We start from the raw sequence: 15122 nt of genomic DNA, 5'->3' as shown, positions 1-15122 counted from the left end.
CAAAAACTTAAACATTGGTGTGAAACAGGCGTAAGGTTGATTGCACCTTGTGCAATGTGGAATTAGTTTACAGCTTTTTCAAGCACTTTGTGATGTATTTTGGAAACAGGAGATGAGCCCCTTCTCTAATGCACCACCTATCTTGATAAACCCCTTCTCAAAGACTTACTGTTTGTCAATTTTATTTGGATAACACATATTCTGAAAGCCTTCGGCAGAATTTGAATGAGCCATTTTAATCTAGATTAAGATAGATTGATCTAGATTAATTTCAAGATCATAGTGAGATTAATCTAGATTAAAAAAAATTATCTATGCCCACCTCTAATATATATATATATATATATATATATATATATATATATATATATATATATATATATATATATACACTATTTATTTATTTATTTAAAATACTATATTAAATCACTTATTTAAAAATTGTAAATAGTTTATTATTATTATTAGGGGCCAAGCACCAAATGTGCAAGGCACCTATTGTATCCGTTAGCGTAATTTTTTTCTTCCGCCGCAGCCCATAGAACCGATTAAGGACAGGATAGAGGACAGTCCCAACATTAACTATAGCAAATTTGAAGTCCCTAACTCCAACTCTCTAGCGCCAACACTTGTCCAAAGTTTCAATATTTGTATGCTAATAACTTTTGAACCGTAAGCCAGAAAATGATTTTGAACCATTGATTTTGAAAATGAACCATTTCTTTTTTCTTCTAAATCCTTGGAAATCCTTCATTTAACCCCAAAATTAAAAAAAAACACAAGGTTTAGTTTTTTTTCTATTTTCAATTTTTCAAAAAACCTACTTTTTCAAACTTGTCCTAGACGGTTAGTTCAATTTTCACAAAAATTGGCTCAGATCAACTTCAGACCATGCTGGCAAAAAGTTATGGAATTCAAGTTGATTTGTCCAACTGTTCTGGAATGACACGTGAACAGATTTGATGAAAAGCATGCAAAAATTCATGTGAGGCTATATCTTGGCAATGGTTTGACATATTGAGACCAAACTTGGTGTGCGTTATAATAACCATGACCTGAGACTACCTGCAGTGTAGTGAATATTTTGGCTTATAACTTCTGAATGGTTTGGCCAAGAATCACATTACTGGTCTCTTTAGATTCAGTGAGTCATGTTGAGTCGAATGATATGCAGATTTCCCCTGTCAGCCATTTTTAGGCATCAGCCATTTTGAATTATGTTTTAAAATGCTGTATTTTTGAACGCATTATCGTATCATTACGAAAATAATTACAAAAATATTCGGTTTCATGCCCTGTAAGTACTCAAAAAGTTTGGTGAGAGCGCCACCTTGTGGTAAAGAGTTATAATGAAATATCACAAAAATGCTAATAACTTTTGATTGAATTAGACTATTGAAATGAAAATAGTCTCCCTATATTCTGTGTCATGCCGAAAACATCGAATCCAATTATACCCAAATTGGCCATACTTCCTGTCCGCCATTTTGATTAATGTTGAAAATTTACTTTTTCGAACTCCTCCTAGACCTTCACCAAATTTGACGTGGATCATCTTCAGACCCCATTGGCCAAAAGTTATGGATGTCGTGTCGATATACGAAACGGTTCTCATTTAGCACATCAACAAATTGCTGGAAGGATGCCAAAATGCATTCGAGGCTGTATCTCAACAAAACTTTTACATATTTGCACTAAACTTTGTATCTGTAATTGTCACTTCAAACTGACCATGCCACATCAATTGAGTAAAAGTGCCACCTATTTATCAAGAGTAATAAACCATTCATTAACCATGAATAATTACACTTATAATAAGTGTAATAACTTTTTAATGCATTAGCCTATTGCAATGAAACTGGACTCAAAATATTCCCTGGCTTATGCCGACAACATAGATACCAAATATGCCAGAGTAAGCTGAACTTCCGTTCCGCCATTTTTATTTATGTTGAAAACCCGACTTTTTCGATCTCCTCATGAACCTTTTGTCCGATTTTCACCAAACTCGAATCAGATGATCTTCAGACTGTGCTGACAAAATGTTCTGGATTTTGTGTCAATAGACAAAACCGTTTTCGCATAGCACAGCGACGAATTTGTGATATCATGCCAAAATTACATTACAGCCTGTATCGCTGCAATGCTTTAGCATATTGACACCAAACTTTGTGTATGCCATTGTCATCTCTCACAGAACATGCCAAAATGATTTGATTAAAGCGCTACCTCTTGGTCAAAAGTGATAAGCCATTTAATCATATTACTAGTGGTTGTATTTATGATTTTTCAGCCATTTCAGTTACAATCATCCTAAAATTGCTGTAATTGCTCACTGTTGCATTTGGTGTGGTCCTCCATGCAGAGTGCTTGGCCCTGTAATTGCTGCTTGAACCTATATTTATTATTTTTAACTGTTCTCTGAGATTTTGATTACATTATAAGTAAATGCATAAATACATATTACATATCAAATGGCAATAGTGAGCACGATGAAAACGGTTACTCACTCTTGTGTTGCAACGTTACTGTCGAATCAGATATAGTCTGTATAGTGAACAAAGGACCAAGTTCCCCATAACTTGGCACCGCACATCATCTTTTTCTGCAGATGCAGTACACTATTGCATCATAGCGTCGAAGATTCCACAAGCTGTGGTTTTGGCAGACTGCATTCAATATGAACTGTTTTTAGGTTAACCAGAAAGAGTTGGTTTCTCAGTTCATGACCCATTTAAAGACCCATTTTTTCTCTCTTCTAGTGCTGGCACTCTGCCCGTAACGTTCCGGTGTCTTGAGGAAAACCTTGGTATTGACAAGAGAGTTACACGTTTTGTGCTTCCTGTTGGAGCAACCATTAACATGGATGGAACAGCCCTCTATGAGGCTGTGGCTGCCATTTTTATTGCCCAGATGAATGGAATTGTTTTAGATCCTGGTCAAATCGTCACTGTCAGGTAAGAGAGAAGATGCTACTTTTTAAATATATATATATATATATATATATATATATATATATATATATATATATATATATATATATATATATATATATATATATATATATATTAACTAACATCCATCTAATTTATTAATGTACTGTGCACAACTAAATGTTACAGATAGGTTGAGCTGAGCATAAATCATAAGCATATTTCCTGGGTTTTTTAGGTAATTATAATGAACTATATTATTCCCTATTCACAGCATTGACATAGCACCAGTTATTGCAATATAGCAATAAATAAGTTAATCAAATCTAGCCAACTATCAAAACAGTACACATTTTGACTGCTGATACATTAAATAGGCGTATAACCTATCTGCATTCTTATATCAGATGTAAATGTATCATCCGAAGTTTCTGTTGAAGACCTAAAGTTTCCTTTCAGAGGGTCTGAAGCTATGGGCTTTCCCTCCAGGTGTGATGATTGTCTGAAGCCTGTAGAGATGCTCTATAGTTGTCAGTTCTTTGGCTGATGGCGCTGACTCCGCCTGCTGAGACGTAGTGTCACTAATGGCACAAGTACATGCTTGTGCCATCACAACTCTTTTTATGAGTTTTATCTGCTTTTCACAGTTTCCTTATATTTAACAATAAAATAAAATAAAATAAAACACGTAAATAATCAAAATCAAGTAATCTTTTTAAAAATGACGATGTAAATTTTAAATGCATTGATGCAAAATACAGTTTGATGGTCTGTTTCTGTTTCATTTTACAACTGTTCATCCAAAATGGATGTACCACATATCTTGTGTTTCAAAAAGGCAAGCTTCTTATACTACATCTTCAGGTGTACTGGAGAAATGAGGCCTAGGTGTTCAGTAACTTTTTAGGAAAAATTCAGAGCATCTTTGTTTGTTTTTTAAGCAGTAGGCTGTTCTTTTCCTCTTTAAGTTGTTCTGTACAAGATTTTCAACTAAATGCTTAATGTGTAAAGATGAATGAAAATAAAGTGCTTGCATTCCCATCATTTAGTCTCACAGCAACCCTTGCCAGTGTTGGGGCAGCGAGTATCCCCAGTGCTGGACTGGTCACCATGTTGCTCATTCTGACGGCTGTTGGACTTCCTACCCAAGACATCAGTCTGCTGGTGGCTGTTGACTGGCTTCTGTGAGTATTCTGAATCTAGACCTATTTGACCCAGATTGGGAATGTTAAATGAAAGCATTCCCTGAATACTGTCATTTTTAAGATGATCCTACTCTTGTTCAGGAAATGTATGTGACTTCTGAACGCAGCCTTTCATCTAATTTTTGTCCACAGGGATCGTTTCCGTACCTCAGTGAATGTAGTTGGAGACTCATATGGGGCTGGCATCGTCTACCATCTGTCCAAGGCAGAGCTGGATGCTCTGGACGCCCAACATGCAAAGTCTGATGACATAGAGATGATGACCAAGACCCAGACCTACTATGATGACCTCAAAAACCATCATGAAAACAACTCCAACCAGTGCGTGTATGCTGCTCAAAATTCAGTCTTATTAGATGATTGCCAGGTTCAACTCACGCTTATGGGTGTAGAAACATCTACATAACACATCCCTGCATGCTCTACTTGTCTCTATTCTGATCTCTTTTGCATGTTAGCATATGTGTATGTGCACAAAACATGTATGTGTGTATGAACATACATGGTAGCTACAGTATAACTGCATATGTACTCATATTTCTTTGCTTCTTTTATTGGAACATATATTGAGCACATTATAACATAATATAGTTTTTTGTTTTTTTTCAAATCAAATAATTTATAATAGTTTTCACCAAGAACTCTGCAGTTACCTGCTTTGATCCTACATCAGTTATTTTAATGTTATGTACAGTTGAACTGAGATAATCAACTACAGGCTCTTCCTATCAAAGCTCTTTCCACCAGCAGATTTAATATTCAGGGCATAGTGTGGAGTGGTTGAGCATGATACGAATGCAAACTGTTAGCAAACCGCGCTGTGAAAAACTTGCAGTGAAGTGATAAGTACACTATTATTCTCCAAGGCATTTTCAGCAGCTAGCTAGCACATTAAAACTCATATAGCAGTAGTACTCATATAATATTGTGTGCTTCATGGATAGAATAGGAACCTTTCCCTTTCTGCATGATGTGATTAAGTTTAGCCTAAAATAAATTAGCTGATAATCAATATTAAGAACATCAGCAATTAAGCGTTCTCTGAGACTAAACAAACTTTTAGGAGAATTAAGAATGAAAGAGTAGACCAGTCCTCTTGAGGAGACAGTTCTTCATCTTCATCTTTGTTAGTTAGGTGTATAAAAGACAGAAAGCCTGCTCCTGTTGTCTGCGGTCTGTTGTGCTTGCATGCTCTGGAAGCAAACATCAGCTTAACCGAAAACTAACCCAGTTCACCAAAAATGCAATCCATTGTAGAAGCCTTGCAAGTAACCACTCATAAATGCTTGTACTATTGTTGTACCTAGTTCTTTATATTTATTTTTTTAATGAAAAAGTTTTTTTTAAATGTCATAGAGCAGTTTGTGTATTTGTCACTAAATATGCTACATTATATATATATATATATATATATCCAGGAGAATGGTCAAATGGCTTTAGTGTCAAGGTGTACAGTATGTGTCTTGGAGCAAAGAATTCTAAATGGCAGAAACATAAATATTCATGTGTATTCAGTGTATTAAAGTAAAAAAAATGAAACAACAGCATATATATATTTCCAGAATGAAATAGTTGATTTCAATTTAAAAAAAGAGGCCTAAAAGCAGAAGTGTCAGTGGAGTGGAGCACCGAGAGGAATATAATTAGTATAAATTTCTAATCAACGACAACATCAAGAATGATGACACACAGTGTTAAAGTGAGTTTACCCATGATCAAGGCACAGACCTGAAGTAAGGGCATTGTTAAAATGGTCCATTGGTGTTTCAACCATAATTTTACAATGCTACAAGATTACTTTTTTTGTGCAAAGAAAACTAAAATAATGACTTACAATATCAACGATATCCTGATCAGCGTAAGCACCATACTGGGGAGTATCACGACACAAGCGCGTGCTTTGCTCTGACCGTAAACAACACATACAGCATGTTCAACGTTAGCATTGCTTACATGCAGGAAAGGCACGAGCTTGCCTAATTCAAAACTGATTCTTGTAGCTTTGTAAAATTTCTGTGCCTGTCTATGGACGGTAGAAAGATCTCAATTTCAGCAAAAATGTCTTAATTGGTCCTACCGGTTTTGAAATGATATGAGGGTGAATAATTCATGTCTGAATTTTCATTTTTGTGTGAACTAAACCTTTAAAATACAAAACACAGTGTGCTGTAAGGTACTGCCAAAAAATCATGATCTTGAGCATTATCTTCAGAACCAAATCTCACTTTGTGTGACAGTGATTGATCTTTTCTGAACTGTTCAGATATTGATGTCTTGGGCGCTGTAACCAGAGCCTGTAGTTTACACCGTGAGTTTTTATAAGCTCACCTGAAGGAGTTCTGTCAATGAATTGTGCTCATAACTGGCTCTTGAGATGCTATTCTCTCTTGAAACCGAGTCGAAGCTTGGACCTAGAAACATTACTATAGGTCAGTAGATCATGACAGCATCGGTAACAACACAAAGGAGCAGTACAGTATTGTTCCACTATCAGGATCACTTACACAGCTGAAAGGTAAAAACAGCCATCCGTCTGATGTTTACATTCAAAATATCTTTTTGGTAGCATTTGTTTGCTGAAAGGAGCGTACGTTTGATCAAAGTCTCAGAAGTCTTTGCTCCGAAGCTCCGGAGACATCAGATTTACTGTTGAATGTTCAGATGGATACGCACTCACATCTGTCGATTACTCTTTCAGGTAACCTTGGCGGCCACAAACGGCTCAACTGCGGAGTACACACTCGATGAAGAAGACCCTTGGAAAAATGATTAATGCAAGCACCCCAAAAGAGAGAAAGACAACCTGTATTCATGCACATAGAACAAATGGGTTTTGTAGTTTATTTGTATGGTTTCTATTCTTTTCTAACATGTTTAACAATATTATATTGTCTCATGTAACACAAGATTGTGAGCCAAAAGCTCACACATGCAGCTGACATAATGTTGTTGAGGCAGTTACATCAATTATTTGTGATGCTTATATGTATATATATATATATATATATATATATATATATATATATATATATATATATATATATATATATATATATACATGCATAAACTTCCATATGTATGTATTTTTAAAAAGGGGTAAAATGTGAATTGAGAGCAGACAGATAACAAAGCTTCTTGCAGAGCCATCATCCACTGCTGTTAATATTATTCCTGGCGTTCCTTTGGCCTCACACTGAACTAGCACAACAGCGTAGCACCTCTCGGTCCTCCTCTCGCACACAGATGGAGATGCGTTTATTTCCAGAGTTTCCTCCCCTTGAGCTGCTTTTATCACATCGCTCACAGGAGCAGGGGTTCTGTCCAGGAAACAGATGCTAGGGTGTTTCTCGTATGTATGTCCGTGAATCAGTGGCTCAAGAGCACAAAACCCATTCAGGCCATTATACTTCCATTTCAGGTCTTACAAGAGCCCTTTTTTGTCATCCAGATGTACTGAAATATGCAATGCATGTCCTACTTTTAGTTCACGAGAAAGCACAAACTGTCTTTTTATTTTGTACAACCCAAACATACAGCAAACATTCAACTGATGGCTTCAGTGTTAAAAATGATCAACCTTTGAGATAACAGAAGTGCATCTTTTCAGATAGCATGGCTGTTTTTATATGATGTGTGGTGTGTGCTAAACCTGGACTGCCATTATTAACCACTCCATTTTGATTATTAATATGTCCAGTATGAGCGTACAACCCGTCTAAAGTAGATCAATTCCTTTCTAAACATACGCTATATATTCAGTTTGTATCCTACGGTTGCTCTGAAGTTTTTCCTTCCACTGGTGAGATATAGAGGTTTACTCAGGCATATAAAATATATACTCATTTATGTCAGGGAAAACAAAAACATTGCTAATGCTAAGACCCAGATGGTCTGTTGGAGAGAACTGTTTACCTGCTCTTATAATCCATGTAGATTTAAAAACCTAATGGCTTCATTTCTTCACTGATGATGTCTTTTTTTCTGAAGTACTCACCTCAGAGAGACATCACCAAGGCTAGTGTAACTATTTTTAATATGTTTTTGAGCTTTGGAAAATCACATCTAAACTAACTACGAAGCCACATTATATTACAGTAGATGAGTTAAATCATCAAAAAGAGGAAGATTTTGTAACTGAGCTGAGCCAAAACGCTACCTCTGGATGTATTATCCTCTTATTCATCTCTGACAGCATCTATCCCTCATATTGCAACTTTCCATCACTTCCTGTGAGACTGACCAATCACATACCTCACTATGCCAATCAGAGATTCAGACAAAAAACACTTTCTTTCAAACGAGTGATTAATCCAGACCAACACACTTCCTCCCTGTGTGTGATATTTGATCACAGGACTCTAAAGATACATATATAACTCGACCCCTAGTATGTCTAATTCATTTAAGGCATCTTGCTATGATGCTTTGCATACTGAACTGCTTCAGTGTTTTAACCCTTGCCAAGAGAATAAAATTCCTCTGATCACAGGTTCATGCTGCCACATTGTTATAGTGTGTGGAATCATAATTAGATGTTGAGAGTGTTGCCCATCAGAAGGCAGACGTTTGAGACTGCTGAGATTGATTGTGTTTAACGCATGGATATTTAGTGCTTCTGCACCAGTTTCTTAAACAGCATGAGTTTTAAAGTGCCTCCTCACACCTTGTGTATATACTGAGGTCAGGGGCGTCACTAGTGGGGAAGAGCGGGCCTGAGCACAGAGCCCTGTGATACTGTGGGGTCCCTCAGGGTCCTCTCCCCCCACTGAGGAGACCACCGTCCACGAGTCCGGGCGAGGGACACTGACCCAATCAAATGTGCTGTACAGCGGGCCCAGAAAACTTAGCAAAGCCACTGATTGTAGGTTAGTTGAGATAGTGTTTAATTTATGTGACAGTTTTAATGAAGTGTTTTGGTAATCCTATAGAAACCATCCCCTCGCTGTGCTGCATAAGGTCAGGTTCTGTAGGGAAATAGAAAGGTAGTACTTTGCTTGAGTTTAATCCAGACTAGCTCTCTCAGTAATCTCATCTGATTTATGCTTGGAATGTTTTCCCCTTCATAAATGTATGTGTCCCTATATTTCTATGTAATTTAACATCAGACTCAAAAAAAAAAAGATATTTGTATATTATATATAGCATTTCAAAATACTATAGCTATATTTTTGGAGATGTTATACAATAAACATGTTTTTAATGTGATCATGAGAACTTGTAAGAACATGTCTAATATATGCTTGTGTTATATGTACATCAAAAAGATGTAACATCCTAAAGTTATAAGATATGCTGAATTTGAATATACTTGATGATAAGCACACTTTATTTTATATAAGTGTGTGTTGAGCCACATCCACAGTCTCTGTAAAACATTTCTCAGTTTCAGTGTCTGTCTTGCACTCGACTTTCCAATGTTTCTTTTCAGTGTTTCCGGTGTATTTTACACACACACACACACTGACACAAAAAAATTTACATGCAACTGTGATTTTTTTTATTATTATTTTTTCTAGAATAACCCAGATTTATTATTCTGACTTAACTGATTACACCTGGAACCATCATTAGTAGATGGTTTGTACTTCTTACATTGGTGTTATATGTAAACCCATCTGTTCTTTTCTCTCACCCTTTTTGTGATGCGATCTGTTTTTTGTTTTTTCATGTGAAGGGATAAGAAACTATAGTCAAATGAAAGTGGTAAAATAAATGATTTCCTGTGTCTTAGCTGTGAAATAAAAAATGAATTCATGCATATCGATATGTGTTGTACCATTGGTGTACATACAGTTATTATAACTAATAAATGTTGATTCATAACTAGTTAACGTCTTTTTTATTGATGTGACAGGGTAAATGGGGATCTAGTGGGGAAGGGGGTTTGGAACTAAAGTAGTAGAGTGCAAAAGAACTTAAAGTGGGTCTATGCCAGTGAATAATGTGACTAAGTACATGTCTGTGGCATAGGAAATAAACAGCAGTGGACCGAGAACAGAACTCTGAGGAACACGTGGAGAAACCAAAGCTATAGGAAGAGAGTTTTTCAGGGTGTTCCTGAAGCTGGGGGTGTTAGATGGCACCAGCTGGAAATTCACCTTATGTTCAACTTCAAGTTTGGTTTATTTCTAAATCACATTTAATCATGGCCACAGGCCAACCAAAGTGCTGGACAATAATTACAAAACACAGATTACAATAATTACAAGTTCACGGGGAAAAAAACAACAACAACAACAACCAATTAGAGGTTATACAAATAGGATAAAAATAACATGTTAAAAGCCGAAACAAACAAATGAATTTTGAGACTGGATTTAAACTCCGATAAGTGGATGCCATGTTAATTTGAGTTGGGAGATTATTCCACAATGTGGGGCCTGTCACGAAACACACACATACACACACAAACAGGAAGATCCAGTAGCAGTGTTTTAATAGGGGAATCCAAAAATCATAAATCCAGTCAGGCAAAAGGGTCAAAATCAGAAAAGCAGTCCAAAACAAGAAACACGATGAACACGAGAAAGCAAGTTGACATAAACCAAGGACTCCATGAAAATTATAGAAACTGGGTATACATGGACAGGTGAAAACGATGAAAGTGGGAACAGCTGAGTGCAATTACCAGGTGTGCAATTAACAGTGATGAAGGGACAAGGCTTGTGGGAAATGTAGTGCCTGCAGTGGGTGACTATGGGGAAGTGAGACCACTAGTGGACACCCAGGGAAACACAGACCAGACACTGTGACGGGGACAGCCGCTGCAAAGGCTCTATTACCCCTTGTCTTGAAATTCACCTTAAGGGTACAAAACAGTCAAGCAGTTTTAACAAAATGAAATCAGTAAAAACAGTGCACAATATACTGTGTAATCTGAGGGAATTATTCTGTATTTATTTTTTACCTGTGTTTTACGAGTATTTTGAATTTTACACTTCATAGCATTGTATTTTAGAGTTAACAGAAATGTCCATAAAATTAATGGTTTCACTTTATTTTACAGTACGTGTACTAACATGTACTTATAGTGTACTTACAGTGTATTTATCTAAGAAAGTTCTGGTAATACAAGGTAACTGCATGGGGTAGGGTTAGGTTTAGGGGTAGGTTCAGGGTTAGTACCTAGTTATTACATAGTTATTGTAATTACTATAATAAGTACATAGTATGTACATGAGGAACAGGACTGTAAAATAAAGTGCTACCTTAATAAATGAATGTATAATTACAAACTCTTGAACTCATCAGAGGTTGGAAGAGTACCCAAAAACTGTACTCAATTAAAAGTAAAAGTAAAAGTACCTATAGAAATATTTGCTCAAGTAAAAGTAATAGTCTGTATTGATACCTGAGTTAGAGTAAAAAAGTATCAGATAAAAATAGTTAGTTACTGCTGTAGTTACTTTGAGTCATATACTGAATATCTATAGTCTATTTTTATTTTGATATATAGATAAAATTTATGTAATGTATGTATGTGTGTGTGTGTGTGTATATATATATATATATATATATATATATATATATATATATACACATACACAGGTACTGTTCATGTAATTAGAATATCATCAAAAAGTTGATTTATTTCACTAATTCCATTCAAAAAGTGAAACTTGTATATTATATTAATTCATTACACACAGACTGATATATCTCAAATGTTTATTTCCTTTAATTTTGATGACTATATAATAATCGAGTTCTGATTGAGCCAGCGGTACCTGTGCTGTGATTGGACAGCAGCTGAGAGCAGGCTGTCCTCCTGCTAACGTGATTGGGCTAGAACGCACGTGCGCACGTGCTGGAAATGTATTTATAGTCACAGGAGGAGCGTTTTTACTGACCAGATGCGCATGAAAACCGCATTTGTTTTTTTTTTTTGCACAGCCCTAACATCAAGTTAACAAAGCTAAACAGCGTTGCCCTTTGTGTAATAAGTTACTGAAACTGTTAAACGCACCTACTTAATAAAATACACTTACCAGTTGTGGTCCATAAACAACGCCTTCTCCAGACAAAGAGGGAACTGCTCCATCTTTCAAGAATAATCTTTGTGCAAATCCAGCATTAAACTGATTGAGATTGAGAAAGTTGACCTCAGCAAGCTGTCCTCAGCAAAAAATGAGCTGCACATAGTTTTACATGTGCATTATAATTTTCGGGAACCGAGTTAAACATAAATTGTAACCATTAATCTCAAAGTACAGCGTTCCTGGGAAGCCCAAACAGAGATGATTGGACTCAGAGATGAAAAAACAGCGTTTCAACGACATGGCGACAAACACAAACAGCTCTTCCTTCTTCTCCGTCTGAGCGCAACAAGACCACGCCCCCCCTGTTTGTGAATTCATGTGGGCGGATGTTAGTCAAAAAAACTGTTTTAGTGACGTCATTACTGCAGGAACTAGAGGGATGTAGTCCAAACGGGTCGTTTTTTTAGGCGAATTCTGTTAAATCAAATATCTCGCTTGGCATTGAACTTTGAGCTTTAGAATTTTACAGATATTATTTATACTCTAACAACAACATTACACACTAACTAAAGTTTGAAACATGGAATCACGAAGTAGGGGACCTTTAAGACCAAGCGGAATCCTCTGTTCCCGCCTCACAGCGCGCGGGTCTCCGAGGCTTCACTGTCTGCGGTTTGACTTTACTGAATCAGATTGAGGCAAACTTATTGATCATGAGCAAGGCAGGAAAAGTCTACTGGAAGGAAGACGTATATCATTGAGCTAATGCTGTTAAAGAGAGAGAGAGAGAAGTCTAGGACTATTCTTAAACTTGGAGCTCATTATATTGAAGTACATATCCAAACACCAGAAACGTTATGCATTTTATGAATAATGAAATGTTATGAAAATTATGAATTTTATTTATTCACATGCTGTATGGTTGAAATAATATTTTAGTTCACAACTCTAAGTTCCGTTGTTTAAAAAAAATGCTTTATTGGCTAATGTTTCATAAACCTTCAGTTGTTATGCTCTAAAATCCATGCCATTATTAATTTCACAGTATTTTTACCACCTAAATGACTAATCTTTAAAGTCACAAATCTATATTGGTCAAAATTACTCAGGCCAATGGTATTTTTAATGACATTATTTTATTATTATTTTTTATTATTATTATTATTATTATTATTATTATTTGAATAATTGTATCGAGAGGAGCCAGCTGAGGTGGCTCGGGCATCTATTTCGGATGCCTCCTGGACGCCTTCCCAGGGAGGTGTTCCAGGCACGTCTCACCGGGAGGAGGCCCCGGGGAAGACCTAGGACACGCTGGAGGGACTATGTCTCCCGGCTGGCCTGGGAACGCCTCGGGGTCCCCCCGGAAGAGCTGGAGGAAGTGGCTAGGGAGAGGGAAGTCTGGGCGTCTCTGCTTAGACTGTTGCCCCCGCGACCCGGCCCCGGATAAGCGGAAGATGATGGATGGATGGATGGATAATTGTAGCTTACATAAATAGCTAAAGCAAAACAAATATTCGGATTGTCCCTTATTTTTTCCCTTGTTTTCCTAAAGAATAAACACGTATTTTTTACAAGAATAAACATACTAACATATTATTAATTAATAAAAATAATTTAAGCAATTAAAACCTTTTTTTTAACTTGAATTTAAATACTATTAAACTAACTTTAAATTCTCAAGGAGTTTATAAGTTCAAAAAAAGTTCTAAATGAACTTGTGTTAACAATATAATTAGAACTAACAATATAATTCGATTTTTTAAATGAACAATTCCTGTATAAAATGGGACAGCAACCTTTATATCAGTGGTTCTCAACCTTTTTTTCCAGCGAGCCGCACTATGGTCTAAGTGCAAGTCTACGCATATAATTTACATATTACGTCAGCAATACAAACCAACCTGATTTATAATATTATAGCCTAACTATTATGATATATAATCTATTACATTCGTTGAAATAAACAATTCTACTCCCCATAAATAAAACACCTGATGCTGTCGGGAGCTGACCAATTTTGTGAGATTCAGCTTGAAAGGAGTAACACAAAGAAGTTGCGATTGTAACGCCTGTGTTATACTTTCCGCATGAGCAATCCAGACACAGACACGGCCAGCACGGACGCAGACTTCTTTAATTTATTCCTATATACGCAGGCTGATGGCCAGCTCTGCAATTGCCCAGAATTATTGCACATCTCAGTGTCTTTATATTATTTTACTGACGGATTGCACAGGTTCGAGTAGCAATGAGCTCTTCACACTGCCTGCACATGTGCAATTTTGTTTTTGATCCTACTGACCAGGCGCACCTGTCCGCGCGGTCGTCTGCTAGAGTCTCTGCACACACTCTCCAATGACGATTTTTTCTTCACGCCTACCTAGCGGTCCATAGCGGACTCACGGACACAGAAAGTTCGACAGAGGGTTTAAGATGCAGACTTGCATCACCTGACGCGCAACATTTCAGAAAATGTGCGTTCACAAATGTAGCCTATTTTGACCCAAATATGGAAAGCACTATTGAATTTAATAATATGAGGTTCTCTCTTGAGATATTTGCCACATTTTTTCAATTAAGGATTGTTACATAGTGTATGGTGTTTCCATTTATCTGAACTTGTTCAAGTGAGTTGCGGGGCAAAAAAAAAAACGAAAATCCAGCACTTCTCCTTCAATACTGATACTGCGACTGTTGACAGTTTGTATACATGTTCATTCGCAGGCATTTTTTTCCTTTTTTTTTTTTTTCTCCCTTAAAAAACAAATGTGTCCATTCTGATGCGCAATTTTACCTTAAAGGCAAATTACTTAATGGCTGTTCATGACTATTTGAATTGAATTCTGCCAAAGTGCGCGCTTGTATGTGTTCGTTAAATGCTTATGCCAGTGCTCATGTCTGAAAATTATATATGAAGAAGAAAAAAAACACTTAAAACATTAGGATATAGCTTATATTTCATTAGTAGCATTTTTTTTTTTTAAATTGATGTAAACAATAAA

The 15122-nt window shown here is 36.4% G+C and overlaps 1 protein-coding gene across 2 annotated transcripts in view; it reads left to right on the top strand.

The window, feature by feature from the left end:
• The window catches only part of LOC113043668 (excitatory amino acid transporter 2), a 67540-nt gene extending 57576 nt beyond the window's left edge, over nucleotides 1-9964 (top strand). Inside the window, exons 8-11 of one of the 2 annotated variants that reach the window (XM_026203177.1) lie at nucleotides 2763-2957; nucleotides 3983-4117; nucleotides 4271-4505; nucleotides 6837-9964. In XM_026203177.1, coding sequence (XP_026058962.1) covers nucleotides 2763-2957; nucleotides 3983-4117; nucleotides 4271-4505; nucleotides 6837-6911 — 640 coding nt within the window. In that variant the 3' untranslated portion in view covers nucleotides 6912-9964. The remainder of the gene's footprint in view (nucleotides 1-2762; nucleotides 2958-3982; nucleotides 4118-4270; nucleotides 4506-6836) is intronic. The other variant, XM_026203176.1, reaches the window with a different exon arrangement.
• Nucleotides 9965-15122: the final 5158 nt, after the last annotated feature.

The sequence above is a fragment of the Carassius auratus genome, chromosome 25 (genome assembly GCF_003368295.1).
Source record: "Carassius auratus strain Wakin chromosome 25, ASM336829v1, whole genome shotgun sequence".
Classification (NCBI taxonomy): Eukaryota; Metazoa; Chordata; class Actinopteri; order Cypriniformes; family Cyprinidae; genus Carassius; species Carassius auratus.
The sequence above is the reverse complement of the archived record's forward strand: the minus strand, read 5'-3'. Positions and strand labels throughout refer to the sequence as shown.